This window comes from Lepidochelys olivacea (genome assembly GCF_965140295.1).
Source record: "Lepidochelys olivacea isolate rLepOli2 genome assembly, chromosome: 13".
NCBI classification, from domain to species: domain Eukaryota; kingdom Metazoa; phylum Chordata; order Testudines; family Cheloniidae; genus Lepidochelys; species Lepidochelys olivacea.
The window spans coordinates 31,091,640-31,108,967 of record NC_140423.1 but is presented as its reverse complement, the minus strand read 5'-3'; the positions used below and the strand labels follow the sequence as shown (position 1 = coordinate 31,108,967).

Below are 17,328 nucleotides of genomic sequence, written 5' to 3'. Positions count from 1 at the left end.
TGTTTGTTTTTAACTAGAACAACAACATTATGTATTCTGGATTTTTTTCTTCAACAGCAACCATATAATATTTTAACAAAACAAGGATATGAATTTTTGAATTTAAACATTCACGTTTTTAAAAATCAGGTTTGTTTTTGTTAAAATTGTTTTTAACTGAAATATTTAAATAGTCGATTAAAATAGTTTTATTATGATGTCAGCCAGCTCAACACGAGAAACTTAAAATATTGGCTTCTGCAGCTAACTCAGTCATCTTCACCTTCATTTTCCTGTTTGTTCATAATCTGGAAAAGAAAAACAAGCTTTCCTGCTTTTTCAGGTCCCAAATGATTTCTCAGTTTGGAATTAATTAGTCCAAAGGAAGAAAATATTCTTTCTATACTGGCAGAAGAAGCTACTGCTGTTAAGTGAGATGAGCACTTCAACAGTCTCTGAATCCAAGTGCTTAAGCGACTTCCACCAGTTCATTGGTGTGACTTTCTTTAAAACATCAGCAAACATATATTTCTTGAGCGGTTCACCCTTCGCTCTGAAGTTGGTGTTATGGAGGGGTGATTGCTGGATGTCCATGTCATAACCAACTTGTCGTCTTCAGCAGTTAAGGTTTGACCCTGGTACCGAGTATTGAGAATATTTGCAAGAAAATGAGCTGGAGATAGTGCTTGTCCCATTTGTTTTTTTAATGCTTGTAATTGAACTCTGTCATTGCATATTTCTCTTTTTAAGATCTCACTCAGTTCCTTCCTAATTTCAACAGTGTCAGCAATAAAACAGCTATTTCCCTGCATTTTGTTCAAGGCTACGGAAATAGGCTTCAGGGTACTCAGCATGTGTTCAACATTTCTCTTAAGCCCAATGTTGAGAACTTTGGCTGTGACAGTGCCATCTATTTTTTCACGATTTTGTTCAAAAACTGTCATCCGATTAGGCCAGTTCTTGATACAGGGCTCAGAACAGTCCACTACTGAGTTCCATCGCACGCCTTGTGGGAGTGTTAGCTTTGTTCCTCCCACTTTTTTCAGAGCAGCTGCTGCAAAGTGGTGGTTACGGAAGTATTTTGCAATTTCAACAGCATTAGCCTTTTATTTCTGGAACACTGAAGTCTTTGACTAGGAGGTGCATCAGATGAGAACTGCAGTCGTATGTTGTTAGCTTGGGACTGTCTGCACTCTCTTCTAAATTTCTTCTCATTTTGGATACATTTGCAGCATAGCATTGTCTGTGACCAAGCTGCGTACAAGACATTTGAATTTTTTTTCAGTTTGTTATAGCTTTTACTGCTGCTACTTGTAAGTATTCTGCAGTGTGTGCATTTCCTGATGTATCAGTAGTTTCTGTAAGGAAGACATTCCCTTCTGTTGTCACACAAGCACATACAAGAGGATCATTGTGGACATTGCTCCACCCATCAAGACTCAGGTTAACAATTTTACCCTCTAGACCTTTTGCACGCTGCTCAGTTTCTCTTTCATACACTTGATCCAGCAATTTGCCTGCGACAGCTGCTCTGTTGGGTGGACTCTATCCTGGTCTTAATGACTGAACCATGTTAATGAAGTGTGGGTTCTCAGTCATACGGAAAGGAGAGTTTGTTGCGTAAACAAACTGGGTAATTTTTTCATCAGTTACCTCTTTTTGTAATCTGCTGGTTCTTATCACAAATTTATCTCTGGTTGTTTCTGGAAGAGGGAGTTTTTTTTTCTTTTTGTTACAGGTGGTATACTGTGGCTATGTGACATACATGATGTGACTGAAATGCTGTCATTGGCCGATAACTCTGAAACTATTCAAAATGATGGTGATCTTGAAGGTGGATAGTCTTCAGAATCCTGTATGTTGAGGATGGATTCTCCTAAACAAAATAAGTCAATGCAGTTATTTAATTATTATTACCATACTGCTCATTTAATATTAGTCATTGCAGTCACTGACACTCCATGCTGCTTTAAAGTGAAATTGTGAAAGGAAGAGCTGCCTATTTCAGCTATTTATTTTTCATCACAACTGCATCTAAAATGATAGTACCATAAAGTAACTATATTTTTGGCTCAAACATGAGAATTCAAGAATAGTTCAGAAGGAAGACAGGCAGTCCTTAAGAAAGAAGTATGAAATAAAAAAGTTTACCAACCTGAAGATCCTGTATCTTCAGACACATTCCTTTCATCATCTTCAACGTAGCTTCCTCCTGAGAAGGGATACTTCTCATGATGTTGTTTCATTTGGGCAACCAGGCCTTGTATTTTTTTGTTGCACTGTTTGCATTTTGCGCACATGCCTGTCTTACCCCCAAGTAGAGCAACTTCGTTAAAATATTTCCAAACTGGGTCTCTTCTACGGCCTGCTTCCATTATAGGTTTTCCCTTCTAATGAGAGAATGGTATGGTAGATCTCAAATCAATGAAGGCTACACTCAGAAAGACCTCAAGACTTCTGGAATATGCTGCTCAAGCAGTTTCACTGTTGTTTCTACTGCCTGTCCCACTCGTCTCACATTTATTTCCAGACTCCTCCTTGTCCAGATTTATTCCACACCCAACAATCTTCTATTCATTGAACTTTTTGAGACTTTGCACTTTTAGAGAGAGGTAAGGGATATTGACTCTGTGTACGCAAATTTGCAGTGGGACAATAGAGTTGAGGTCTGTTATTTTTCCCCTTTATATATTTATTTTAAAACATTTTTGCTGTTAACAAACATGTTATCTCTGGAGACGCAAATCTGCAGTTTGGGAACTGCAAAACTAAGCATCTCTGATGGTATCTTCTAGACTGATCATTGAGTCCCATTGGGTAGATAGGAAGATTAATCTAAATAATCTATACAGAAGCCCCTGGGACTCCATAAGAATGGGTCCCTAATCCATGAACTATTGGAACTCATTTACAAAATTTTTCTTAAACATTACATAAATATATTGTCTCATACTATAGAATGAGATATCTTTGAGCTATAATGTATCTTAGTTTTAACTATCTTTAGATAGGTTTTTTCCCTCGAAAAGCATTTTATAAAAAAAAAAAAAAACTATTTAACAAATTTTTGTTTTTGTTTAAAAAAATCAATCATTTATTTTTATCCACCCTGGTTTTCCTCTAGAGCTTGGCAAAACAATGCAGATCAGGCGTTCGGTATGAAAGCACTATACAGATTCATAGCACAACATTATATATTTGGTTACATTCATAACTATAGGGTACTGGAAACCTTTTCATTTTTAGAGAAAGCTTAAAAATATTCCTGGCATTGAACTTAGACCTCTGGTCTCTCCATAGAAAGCCTCTTATTTGCTGCTGGCATTTGAATTGATCAAGTCTTGATGTAGAATTAAAAACTGAAAATAAAAATACTTGAATCTCAATCACCTCTTTACTTGTTAAATTCCAGGTTCTTTGTTACCTTAGTATGATTGATGACCTCAGACATCTAAAGCAGACGGATGGATTATATCTTTTGCCTGAATGTAGTGGGCTTAGGGGAGAGAAATCTGAGCTTTTAATTGTGGTCTTTGTGAATGAAGCTGGACACATCTGACATATTAGAATCCAAAAGATGAAGTATTAGTGATTATGAAACAAGCTTGAGGCTTCTGAATCAAAAATCATTATGTAGTTTGGATTCCTAATAATGGAAATTAGAGAGAGACCCTATTATCTAGTCCAGCCCTTTGTCAGTGCAGGATTGTTCCTTGCAGTATGTTCTTTATTTTTTTGTGTACATCACTAGGTTGCATGGCAAAATTTCCGTTCTGATACATTTTATTTAAGTAGCAGTGGATGAAGAAGAATAAAATATAATCTTTTTTAAGTTCCAGTGGAATCATTTCATTGAAAAGGTGCCAAATGTAGAGAGACTGAGGTCTGTTACAATTAATGGCCACCTTGCATTTTTATTGAACAGACTTTTTGAAGATTTAAATTAAGAATCCTTGGACTGATATTTGTCATTGAATGTTAACTTTTCTCAGTCAGATTTTAGGAGATACTTTTATTGTCAGTCTTTAGTTAAATGCTATTCTTTATTTTTTAGTCCTTTAAAAATTGTATACAGTAAACTTTTATACACTTCATGTATTAAAAACTCCCTCTTCATAGTCTGTCAAGCTTGTCTGGAAGGAGTAGTTGTAAGGCAGATGGCATTGCTTGCCCACACTGAGAGGAAATAAACTATTTAGAGGTCGGAGAGGTTAAAAACACAAGAGTTTAGGACAGCAGTTCGCAGACTTCCTCCATCCAGCACACCTACAGATTTTGTGTGTGTGTAAAAAACGATTCCATACATCTTTGGGATCATGACAAGAAAAAACTGTGGCTCCTTTTGTTAGTGCATGCTGTCTGCTGGGTGTACTTTCTCTTCCGGTTTGCACTGAGCTCCGCTTCAAGGAATTGCTTATCAGTTGAGTCCTACAATTCAAGGTCCATTTTGGTCAATTTCACGGTCATAGGGTTTTAACAACATAAATTTCATGATTTCAGCTATTTAAATCTGAAATTTCACGGTGTTGTAATTGTAGGGATCCTGACCCAAAAAGGAGTTGTGGTAGGGTCGCAAGGTTATTATGGGGGGTGTGTGTGTTGCGGTACTGCTACCCTCACATCTGTGCTGTTGGCTGTGCTGCCTTCAGAGCTTGACAGCTAGAGAGCAGTGGCTGCTGGCTGGGAACCTGGCTCTGAAGGCAGAGCAGTGCAAAAGTAAGGATGGCATGGTGTGGTATTGCCACCTTTACTTCTGTGCTGCTGCCTGCAGAGCTGGGCCCTCAGTCAGCAGCTGCCACTCTCCTGGGTCTCTTCCAATCTGCCCTGGAGGAAAATTCCTTCACAACCCCAAATATGGTGATAAGCTAAACCCTGAGCAAATGGGCAAGATTCACCAGCCACATAACCAGGAAAGAATTCTCTGTAGTAACTCAGATCCCACCCCATCTAACATAAAGAGCTTCTGCTACAGAGTTAACTACTGAGGACAGCAAGGGGAGGCGGGAAAAGAAAACACCAATCCTTAGGAGAAAGGGGACCCAGCTCTGCCTTCAAGAAATCACCTTTCTCTGGATGAGTTGGGCCCTTTTTCTACTGCACCTTTGTCTTTTCTCTTTGCTCCTGTTGATCTCAGTGGGCTAGACTGCAGATTGAGCATGAAAGAGCCCCCAAACAGATCACCTCTCTTCTGCACTGTCATCCTTATCTCAGCAAAATTGATAGGTCCCTAGATCATATGCATGTCCCTCAGATTTTCTCTGGGCATCACCCCCCCCAATCTCCCCCACCCCCCCCAAACCAAACCAACCACCACCAATCCAGAAACAAAAACCCCCCACGCTTTGGTGGAACATTTATATTTTACTTTTTTAGTAGTGATTTTTCTGCAAAGTTTTTTTTGGTATCAGGATTTTTATAGGCACTTTCTCTTTGTGCACAGCTCTTTCATAGACTTCTTGAAGGACACTTCATTAATATGAATAACTGTTAGCTGCAGTGTGCACATTTTCAGTCTTTTAATAATTTGACTACATTAGGAAAATACTATTGAATGTGGTATAGTTAATACATTTTAATAGGAGCAAAAGGTTCACATTTTTGAAGAAAATCATTTCAGCTCATTGTCATCTCCATGTATTTGTGCTGTTCTGGGAATCCTGGTCTTATGATAGTCCTTGTCGTCTGCTTAGATGTGTTGAAATTTTATCTTGCTGAGATTCTGGCATATTTAATGTGTTACTGGTAGCATTGCTACCTACTAGTTTTGAGAGAGAGAATTAAATATATGACCTTGGGTTTTGCGGGATGGAAAGTGTTTAATTTTTCTGCCCCAACATAGTCTAGAACTGGGACAGTGAAAACATTTCTCTATCTATGATGGGGTGAATGCTTTTGAGATCAACCAGTTGCAGACTCAGAAGAGGGAGGAGGGAAAAGAAAACATCAGTGAAGAGAACAAATAGATCCTGTCTGAACTATTGATAATAGCAAGCCAGTGGCTTCAGATAAGTAACAGAGAATGTTCATCAGAATAGCGAAGTCAGTCCCCCAGCTCTAGCTCAGAACATATCTATTTTAAAAATAAAATAAAATCTATTCTTAAAAGCTTTTGACTTTAGCTTAAGTCAAAAGAGCTTGTAATCAGCACAATGGCCCTCATTCTGCACTGTCTCCTAGCATACTAGTTCCTGCTCCTGGTGTCCTGTTGTGCTAGCAGTAGGCGTATGATGTAGAAGTATGATGCTTCCCATGATTGTGTGTTGGGAAGGGACGGGCACCGCTCAGTGTTAATTAGCCAATTTTAAAGAGTTGTGTTAATGGGATTGGAAAGGAGCCCCAATTAACTTTTTTTGATTAGAAGGAGCAGTGGCCACAATATACCTGTAGTGCAGGACTTCTCAAACTGGGGGTTAGGACCCCTTAGGGGATAGTGAGGTTATTACATGGGGGGGGGGTCACAAGCTGTGAGCCTCCACCCTGAACCCTGCTTTGCCTCCAGCATTTATAATGTTAAATATACAAAAAAGTGTTTTTAATTTATAAGGGGGTCACACTCAGAGGCTTTCTGTGTGAAAGGGGTCACCAGTACAAAAGTTTGAGAACCACTGCTATAGTGGGATAAAATTAAGGGTTTATAGGGCTCAGACAGGGACACAGAAGAAGCCTGGGAGAGTAGGGAAAGCAGGGATACCAAAAGTCTTTCATAGAAGATCACACCAGTGTTGGCTGAGCCAATGAAGTATTAAAAATATATTCATCATTGGTCCCATAGCCGCATTGATCGTTGGGGCACCATCATTGATGAACAATCAACCAATTGTCTCCACCCTGATGATTGTGCGTCAATACTTGAATCTCCCCGAAGTCCATTCCTGTACACTCTTTATGTGGTCAGTCCATCTCTTCTCTTCCCCTGTACTGTCCCTGGGATAGGCCAGATGATCTTGTTACATGGCTGTACCATTCGTCAAGAGGTCTTCATATGACCCAGCGTATTGGGTGACGATGTTGTGGACCTCTTCGTTAGTGACGTGGTTGAAGTCTGAGATGCCCAGGATTTTACGGAAGTATCTCATCTCTACTACCTGTGTTTTCTGTTCAAGTTCTGCCATAAGGGTCCATGTCTTGCACTCATACAGAAAAATGGAGGTGACCAGTGTGTGTAGCAGTTTGTCTGGATTCCAGAAAGATGTTCTTGGTCCTCCAAATTGGCTTTAGCTTTGCCACTGTTGCTGTTGTTTGCGCAATTCTTGACAGAATGTCTGTCTTTGATCCTTAATCAGTGATTGCCCCAAATATATTAGTTGATGTGTTATGGAGAAAGCAGGCTTTCCACTGAGTCTTTGGCATAAGGAGTCATTGACTAAAAAAGGACAAATGTTACATGGGGTGATAGAGTTGTAAATAGAATAAAACCATATGAACAGAAAATCAATAAAAAACAAAGCAAAAACCTAGGACAAATGCAGGTTGAATAGAGCTTAGATTATCACAAATTTATCTTATTAGGAACTTTGCAAATATAGTTGGAATGTTTCTAATTTTTTAACCCTTTGTTATACTTTTCAGGCTGAAACTAAGTATTCTGCTCTGCATGGACAGAGTTGATATGGTGTCATTGGGAGGGAGTTTCATTTGTTTTCATTGGCAATCACCTTGTACGGGAGTGCCTCCAAAACAGGGAAAAGACACCTTTGCTATGCCATTTGTTCACGAGTACTGGCATTTTGCCAGTATTTTTATTAGCTCCATTATGAAAAAAACTGAATGGAAATAATGAATGGCAAAAACAGCAGCTGTAACTATACTGTGGCTCCTTTTAAAAACTGGCATTTCAAAGAACAAATATTGAAAGATTGTGCAGGTTCATTGAATCTATACCACATCCAGAAGAGGGGCCTTTACTAGTCCTTGGATCTCAATTGTTCTTCTTTCCCTCTTGGTTCCTGATCCTACCCTCACCTGCTGGTTGACTTTCTTGTGCCATCTGGGCCCAGCACCAACTCTTGCCACTTATTTGACTCTTCTGCCCCTCTACTTCATTAAGATTCTCATTCACTATGGGTCTGACCCAGTGGAAATCTTTCTGTTGGCTTCACTACGAATTGGATCAAATACTACTTGCTGAGATTTGAGTCTGTCTATTGTTGTCATGCATGTTCCAAAGGATGCAAGCAATGTTGCAGTGCATTTGGGAGGCTTTTTACTGTCATGTCTCAACAGACTCTAGTAAAGACAGCCAGGATGGCTGCTTGTACAGGTCTTTTCCTGGCGCTCTCTTCTGAATGAGGAGCCTGGCCACCATAGAAGTACCTGGAACTGAGGAAGAAAGCTAGCCAACACAAGGTGACATGCCGGCTCTGTATAGAACACCAGCAAGTGTTTCATGGACCACAGTTTAAGAGCCACTGATCCAGTCCATTCCGTATGGAGGCCCTTGCTTGGGGCTTTCCCTGCAGTATATTTTCTAGTGTTTTCTTCTGGTTTGTTTTAAATATCACAAACAGGGTGGCTTCCATCACTTCCCTAGGAGACTATTCAACAGTTTAACAGATTTCACAGTTAGGAAGAGTTTCCTAAACTGTTTTATTCCAGGCTACATTTTTTTCTTTTCGTAATTTCATTCTGTTAGTTCTAGTTAGGGCTTGCAGTGAGCCACCCCAGAAAAGGGGCAGGTTGGGGAGGCGGGCAGAGAACCACGAGGGTCAATGGGAGGTATGGAGGCACAGCTGCCACCAAAGACAGGGCAATAGGGAGTGTGGTGGGGGGGTATTAATAGACTTATACTCTTTTGTTCCCACTTTAACTTCTGGTTAAATACTTTTTTATTTTTGTCTAGTTTTAACTAGCTTTGCAGGTCTGGGACCTGATTAGCCTCACTTAATGTTACTTAGGAATAAATCCAGTAAATGGGGGAACATTGGTGTAAAACTGATGCAAGTGAGGAGAATAATTGGTATTTGCATAGTTAAGAACCTATTGGTGTTTCCATCATACATGTTTTTGAGATTTAAATGGGTTTTGCTATGAAAACTAACTTTGAGATTAAGTACTTGCTATATGGATTAGAGAAAATATGGGTGAGGTGATATCTTTTATTGGACCAACTTCTGTTGGTGAGAGGATGGTGGCGTGTCTCACCAACGGAAGTTGGTCCATTAAAGATATTACCTCGCCTGCCTTGTGTCTCTAATATCCTGGGACCAATACAACTATGACAACACTGGATGCTATATGTATTGTCAGATGACAATTTTTCTGATTACTACTTTCCATGCGTTGGAGGACCGTGGTTTCTGTTTTTTGTGTTCTGGTAAAAACAGTCTTTTACTTTTTAAAATACCTTTTCCTCAAACTGTTAATTTGGGACTAGACTTTCAGAAGGGCTCAACTCTCGTTTAGGAACATAGCAGTTGCCGGAGTCGATCACACCACTTGTTCATCTCATCCAGCATCCTGTCTCGGACAGTGGCCAGAACCATATGTTTCAGAGGAAGAATCCCTATAGTAGGCAGTTATGGGATAATCTTCCCCCCCCAGAGAAAGCTTCTTTGTAAGCCTCTGTAGTCTGTATCGAATTCTTAGGTTAAAATTCTGAGGTACAGATTTTGGGAAAAGTTGCTGTTGAACAGGACTTTGCAATTAAGTGGACCCTGAAATTAATGAGCTACTAAGGCAAGACTTCCTTAGTGTGTTTTAAGTAGTACTGAAGGCATTCACAACAATTGGCTATTTTTAAAAATAGTTTCCAATAAAATACAGAAGACTAAAAGAATAAATAGATAACACAGGAAAGGGAAATATCATACTAGGTGATATCGTAGCTCTGAAGTGACAAATATAAATCATAACTGTAGTAATTCTTAAATTCAGTCTTTATTGTATCAGTGATGATGTCATAGTAAAGTACACTGCAGTGTGCAGAGAAAGGATGAGCTAATTCAGTGTTTTCAGGAAGCTCATTAAAATGGCAGTTTAGTTCTGTACATAATTAACTCTTGAAAAGATTCCTCACTAGTTTTACTGTTTGTTAGATCCTTTGGTCCTTTTTTGTTTTGTTTTTCGGGTTCTGAAATTTAACATCGGAAGACTCAACACTCAGGCAATAGGGAAAGGCCATGTTTCACTACATTAAGTGTTCCATATTCTTTCATTCCTTTGTATATTCTTGAAAACTGTTCCTTTTCTGAAACTGATTTTTGTTTTACACCATATTTTCCATGAACACAGTAAAAGTGCACCATGGATAGATAACTTTTTAGCATTAAACTCCCCCGCCCCCCTCCACTCTAAAAGATATTAGCAGTCCACCGAGAATACCTCAAAAATTTGGTTGTAAAGAATTTAATATTGATTTGAATCTCAGAAAATCACTTTCACTAGATTATTCCTTGTAAATAGGAAACATTGAGCAATGAATTATTTAAGAATACTTTTAACATTTAGATGTTTTGGATTTACAGTGCATAGATTTATTTTTGTATGTGTCTTTATTAGTGATTGATATTCAATTGCATTTTTCAGGGGAATAAAAACAGCGGTGTTGATATTACAAAATGACAAAACATCCACCGAATAGAAGAGGGATCAACTTTGAGGTGGGAGCCCAGTTGGAAGCCCGTGACAGATTAAAAAACTGGTATTTTTTTTAAAACTTAATATTATATTAACTATCACAAAAAGTTTTAGAATGTTACAAAGATTTGGTGATATTACAGTTTTATTCTTATCACAAATGTTCATGGAACCTGTTCACTGGTTTGTGGAAAATTAGTTTATTTGTTTTTAACAGGCTTATCTGTGTACAATATACAAATTATAAAGTGGAGAGTCTTTTTCAGCCCAAAATATCCAACACAGAACCTCACCTTGCTCCCATCCAGCAGTATTTAATCTTCAGATAGATTATAAGACCTGCTATCTTGTACTGATTTCTAAAGGTGGCCAAATACTGGATTGAAGGGCTGTCCGCCCTTTGGCGTTGAACTTTGAGGAAGAATATTTGTTGACTATAAATTCTATGATGGTGCAGAGAGAGAGAGAGAGAGAGAGTATATTCTGGAGTATTTTTAGGCTTTATAGATACTTCTCAGCATCTTGAATTGTACTTAAATCAAGCTAGTTTAGAGCCCAGGTGTTCTCTACTGGGCCTGCTCATTAAGCAGGAGGCTGCATTCTGTTTGCACTATCTGAAGGTTCTGAGTGATCTTCAAGAGTAGTTCCAGATACCTGTGGTGCCCTATGCTAGCGAAATTTGTAGGTGATAAGCATGGAGAGATCCATGTCAGAGAAGAGCCATCTGAAGATAGCATGAAATGCCTTTTACCATCACTGTCATATAGGAATCTAAGAATAGCAATAAGGGGTCAAATATTGCCCCTGAAATTGAAAATCACTGGAACCAGAGATTTACCTTCTGAATGCAAAGATCAGTCAGTATTCACTAGTGACTGTATTTTTTCCTTCTGGCTGCCTGCATCAACTCCATGTTATATGGATTGAGCCTTGCTTTCCTCCAAGAAGCAATCTTGGTTTGGCACAGGCAATTAAGGTTACTGTTTTAATTACAGAGATAGTACTCAGCTCTTTGCCTGTGTCAGCCTACAGATAGTACTGCAACCCAAATGTCTGTCCATCTCCCTCATCAGTCTTGCTTCTTCTGATTTGTCAGCAGGACGAAAACAAATTAGATTTTTCCCCTGAGGCCCCTCTAGGAGGATGAAGTGCTTATTGACACTCTTTACAGCACTTGTCCAAAAACAGGCTGTTGCATCTGAAATGTAACATTGTTAGTTAAAAGATAGAGGAAATTAAAGACATCAGATCTTAAATCCTGCTTGGCTGAGTTTGAGGTATGAAAGAATGTAGGTTGCCATGATAGTTTTACAGCTACAAATATTTAAGAGAATTTACGTCCTATCTTAACATGTTAGCTTTTGCTCAGATTAGGACGACTGTTTTGATTATGGTTCTGTCCTGAATCTTTGTGCATCTGTGGTTTTCTTCCCTCTCTGGTTTTTTCTTCACTAGAGAAATTTGGCATCCTGACACTATGTAATTCCCAAGACTGCCTGTAACACACCTTGTGTATGTGAAGTACTCCCCAGATGTATACTCCATTACAGCTACTATAGGGTTTATATTTTATGTGGTCCTCCACCATGCCAGTCTTCAACATTCCAAAAATACTCTTGAGAACATAAGAAAGGCATAATAGGCCAAACCAACGGTGCATCTAGCCAAGTAACCTGTCGTCTGACAGTGCCAGTGCCAGATGCTTCAGAGGGAATGAACAGAACAGTACAATTATCACGTGATCCAGTCCCGGCTTCTGGCAGTCAGGTTTAGGGACACTCAGAGAACGGGGTCGCATCCCTAACCATCTTGGCTGATAGCCCCTGATATACCCATCCTCCATGAACTTCTCATTCTTTTTTGAACCCAGTTATACTTCTGACCTTCACAACATCCCCTGGCAATGAAGTCCACAGACTAACTGTGCATTGTGTGAGGAAGTGCTTCCTTAGGTTAGTTTTAAACTTGCTGCCTATTAATTTCATTGAGTGAACCCTAGTTATTGTTCTTCGTATGCTTGCTCATGTCGATTCCATTCTAGGTGTTCATGCGCCCATGTGCGCAGATGGAGATTTTTGCCTTAGTGGTATCTTTAGGGTCGATTGTGGTGCCCGTTAGTGCTGTGCTCATGTGTCAGTATATCAGGCACCGTCGGCCCTATGCCTGATGGGATCCTGAAAATTGCCAAGGCCCTCTGGTAAACCCTGTTTTCCATCCCTCCTACCACCAAAAGGGCTGAAAAGTAGTACTTTTGTCCCAGCCAAAGGGTTTGAGTACCTATATACCCAGCCATCTCTGGGATTGCTGGTCATCTCTGTGGCCAACTAGAGGGACAAGCAGGGGCACACCACTTCCAACTCTCAAAAACAAAGAGGCCAAATAATGGGACCTTTTCGGGAGGAAAACTTATTCGACAGCCAGCCTGCAGTTCTGGGTGGTGAACCACCAGGCTCTCTTGGGTAGGTACAGTTTTAACTTCCTCTCTAAGTTCAAGGAGCCTCTGCCCCAAGATTTGGCCTAGGAATTCGGCACCCTGGTAGAGGAGGGTACCACGATGGCCAGGTGCTCTCTCCAAATGGTGTGGGATGTGGTGGACTTGGCGGCTAGGGTGGTCACATCGGTGGTGGTCATGAGGTGCAGCTGCTGGCCTGTCCCAAGAAATGCAGACCTCCATTCAGGACCTCCCATTCAATGGGAATGGACTCTTAGGCTGCATGGGTTGAAGGACGCTCAGTGGGTATTCATACGCCGCAGTCTGCAAGGAAGCAGTTCTGGCCACCCCCACCACCAAGACCATGGCAGACTTGACGGGTCTGCAAGGAGAAGGTATTAGAGACATGAGCTTTAGTAGTCGTCGCCCCTCCTCCTCCTGCTCACCCATGCAGCCTGGCCTGGCAAAGTATCCTGGGGGCCAGAAGTACCTCATTTTGAAGGTGCGCTCGAGAGTGATGCCCCAGTCAACTCCCCGGATCCACCTTGTTCTTTCCTCGACAGTCTTCATCCCCACCGTTTGGCCTGGTTGCGGGTCACCTTGGACCGCTTGGTGCTAGAAATAACATCTTGGGGCTATACCCTGCAATTCTCAGCTGCCGCCCCTTTTTCCAACCCCCATTCTTCCCCATCCCTCTTCAGGGACCCTTCTCACAAGGAACTCCTTGTTCAAGAGGTCAAGAACTTCCTGCACCTGGGGGCAATAGAGGAGGTCCCTCGGGACATGAAAGGAAAGGGGTTCTATTCCTGCTCCTTCCTAATCCTGAAAACAGAAGGGGGCCTCAGACCTATTCTGGACCTGCGTTGCCTCAACAAGTCTCTCAGAAAGTTGAAGTTTCTCATGGTCTCCCTGGCCTCCATCACTCCCTTCCTGGATCTGGGAGACTGGTATACTGCCCTTGACTTGAAGGACGCGTATTTCCATATTCCAAGGTCACAGACATTTCCTCAGTTTCATAGTGGGCCAATGCCATTTTCAATTCACGGCGCTGCCCTTTGGCCTCTCATCAGCCTCAAGGGTGTTCACAAAATGTATGGCGTCAGTGGCTGCTTACCTGAGACGTTGAGGGGGTCCAGGTTTTCCCATATCTTGACGACTGGCTCATCAAGGGCAGGTCTGTGGAACAAGTGCAGAGGAGCCTCGAAATGGTGTGTTCCACCTGCCGTGATCTGGGCCTGTTAATAAACGAGAAAAAATCTACCTTTAGGCCAGTCCAGCGAATAGAGTTCATTGGGATGTTTTTCGACCTGGAAGTGTGTTTTTTAGGCCATGTCAGACCTGATCTCCCATGTGAAGAACGACCCACTCACCACAGCTCACACATGCCTGTGGTTCTTGGGCCACATGTACATTTGTGGTCAGTCATGCCCGGCTCCATCTCCGGCTTCTGTAAGCATGGCTGGCGTTGATCTACATCACCAAAAGGAACGACCCTAGGTTAGGTAGTCAGGGTACTGGATCGCATCTGTTCATCCCTGGATTGGTTGTTGGACCCTGGGTGGTTGTTGGAGGAAGTTCTTTCGCGGCCCTGTCACTGACCCTGGTCTTTGATGCTTCGGACCTGGGCGGGGGAGCCCATCTGGTTGCGGGATGATCTGGCCCTCCATTTCAATGTCAGGGAGCTCAGAGAAGTGTGCGTGGCCTGCCAGGCTTTCTTGCCCCACCTGAAGGGCAAGGTGGTGCAAGTCCTGACAGACGATACCGCTGCAATGTATTACATCAATAGGCAGGGCGGAGCCAGGTCATCGGTCCTCTGCCAAGAAGCTCTCTGCCTTTGGGGCTTTTGTGTGCGGCACACCATTCATATGGTAGCTGCCTGCCTGCCTGGGACCAGGAACATATTAGCAGATCACCTCAGCAGGACCTTCTCGTTTCACCATGAGTGGTCACTCCATCCAGAGGTGGTTAGTATAATCTTCCAGAGGTGGGGGGCCTCTCCGGTTGTTCGTGTCCAGGCAGAACAGGAAGTGCCACGCGTTCTGTTTGATATGGGGGAGGACAGGGACTCTCTGTCAGACGTATTTCTCATCCCGCGGTCAGGGGCTTGGATGTATGCCTTTCCACCAGTGCCATTGAGTCACAGCGTCCTTGTGAAAATCAAGCAGGACAGCTTGAAGATTATCCTAATAGCCCATGCATGGCCTTGCCAGCACTGGTTCGGCATGCTGCTGAACCTTTCAGTACCCGCCCCGCTGCAACTGCTTCTCCTGGTTGGATCTTCTGTCCCAGAACCAAGGCAGCCTTCCGCACCTGAAGCGTGGCAGCACTACACTTGACAGTATGGCTACTGCATGGCTAAACATAGACAAACGGGAACGCTCAGCCCCGGTTCAGCAGGTCTCGTCGGGTAGCAGGAAACTCCACCAGAGCTGCTTACCTGGCCAATGGAAAAAGTTCACGTGCTGGTCCTTGGAACGGCCTATTCAGTCTTCGCTGCAGGAGATCCTGATTATCTTCTGCACCTCAAACTTCAAGGTTTGTCCCTGTCATCAGTCAGGGTCCACGTGGCTGCTATTTTGGCTCCACTCTCCATTCCAAGACAGGTCTGTCTTCGCTCACGATATGACGACCCGATTTTTGGAAGGTCTGGAGCATCTCTACCCCCATGTCTGGGATCCTGTCCCTTCCTAGGACCTGAACCTTGTGCTGTTGAGACTCATGGACACCCCCCCCCCCTTTGTGCCCCTGGCTTCCTGCTTCTCTCCTGGAAGGTATCTTTCCTGGTTGTGATAATGTCAGCCCGCAGGGTGTCTGAGATCAGGGCACTTACTTCAGAACCAGCCTATACAGTATCCTTCAAGGATAAGGTTCAGCTGCGACCACACCCTGTGTTTCTGCCCAAGGTCGTTTCCCAGTTTCATACTGGCCAGGACACATACTTACCTGTCTTCATTCCAAAGCCTCATACATCAGATGAAGAACACAGGCTGTACGCTCTGGACGTCAGGAGGGCGCTGGCCTTCCACATAGACAGGACAAAGCCGTTCCGTAAGTCGACACAGCTGTTCGTTGTGGTGGCAGACAGAATGAAGGGTCGCCCAGTGTCTGCTCAAAGGACTTTGTCCTGGATCACTGCCTGCATCTGCTACTGCTATGAGCTGGCAAATGTGCCTCCGCCGGCAATCATCAGGGCACAGGTGTCATTAGTGGCCTTCCTGGTGCAGGTTCCAATCCAAGAGACGTGTAGAGCCGCCTCCTGGTCTTCTGTGCACACATTCGTGTCTCATTATGCACTTAGTCAGCAAGCTCGAGACGATGCTAGTTGTGGCAGAGCAGTGCTGCAAGCTGCACAACTGTGAACTCCGAGCATACCTTCATGGACACTGCTTGTGAGCCACCTAGAAAGGAATTGACGTGAGTAAGCACTTGAAGAGGGAAAAGCGGTTACCCACCTTTTTGTAACTGTTGTTCTTTGAGCTGTGTTGCTCATGTCCATTCCATTACCCACCCTCCTGCCCCTCTGTCTGGAGTTGCCGGCAAGAAGGAACTGAGAGGGCGTAGCACTGGAGGTGCCTGATATAGTGACGCATGAGCGTGGCACTCAAGGGGGCACCACAGCTGACCCTACAGATACTGCTAAGGCAATAATCTCTGACGACCATGCTAGTGGGTGCGCACACGCCTAGAATGGAATGGACATGAGCACCACATCTCAAACAGTTACAAATAGGTGGATAACTGTTTTTTATGTGAACAGGTAAATATTTCCTTATTCACTTTCTCCACACGATTCATGATTTTATAGACATCTATCGTATCTCCCCTTAGTTGTCTCTTTTCCAAGATAAACAGTCTGTTTCCTCATGTGGAAACTGTACCATACCCCTAATTTTTTTCTCTCTCCCTTTTCTGTACCTTTTCCAGTTCTAATATATCTGTTTTGAGATAGGGCAACCAGAACTGCATGCAGTTTTCAAGATGTGGGCATACCATTGATTTATATTTTCATATTTTTGTTTTATCTATCCTTTTCCTATTGGTTCCTAATATTCTGTTAGCTTTTTTGACTGCTGTTGCACATTGAGCAGATGTTTGCAGAGAACTATAAGAACGGCCATACTGAGTCAGACCAAAGGTTCATCTAGCTCAGTATCCTGTCTTCTGACAGTGGCCAATGTCATGTGCCCCAGAGGGAATGAACAGAACAGGTAATCATCAAGTGATCCATTCCCCTGCCGCCCATTCCCAGCTTCTGGCAAAGACTTTCTGAAAGTCCAAGGACAATATATGGACTGGATCACCCTCGTCTATGTGCTTGTTGACTCCATCAAAGAATTCTAATA

The 17,328-nt window shown here is 42.5% G+C and overlaps 1 protein-coding gene across 7 annotated transcripts in view; it reads left to right on the top strand.

The window, feature by feature from the left end:
- Positions 1 to 17,328, top strand: part of PHF20 (PHD finger protein 20) — a 189,631-nt gene that overhangs the window by 19,019 nt on the left and 153,284 nt on the right. For all 7 annotated transcript variants that reach the window (XM_084646317.1, XM_084646322.1, XM_084646321.1 and 4 more), the window contains exon 2: positions 10,504 to 10,618. In XM_084646317.1, the coding sequence (XP_084502443.1) occupies positions 10,536 to 10,618 (83 nt within the window). In that variant the 5' untranslated portion in view covers positions 10,504 to 10,535. The remainder of the gene's footprint in view (positions 1 to 10,503; positions 10,619 to 17,328) is intronic.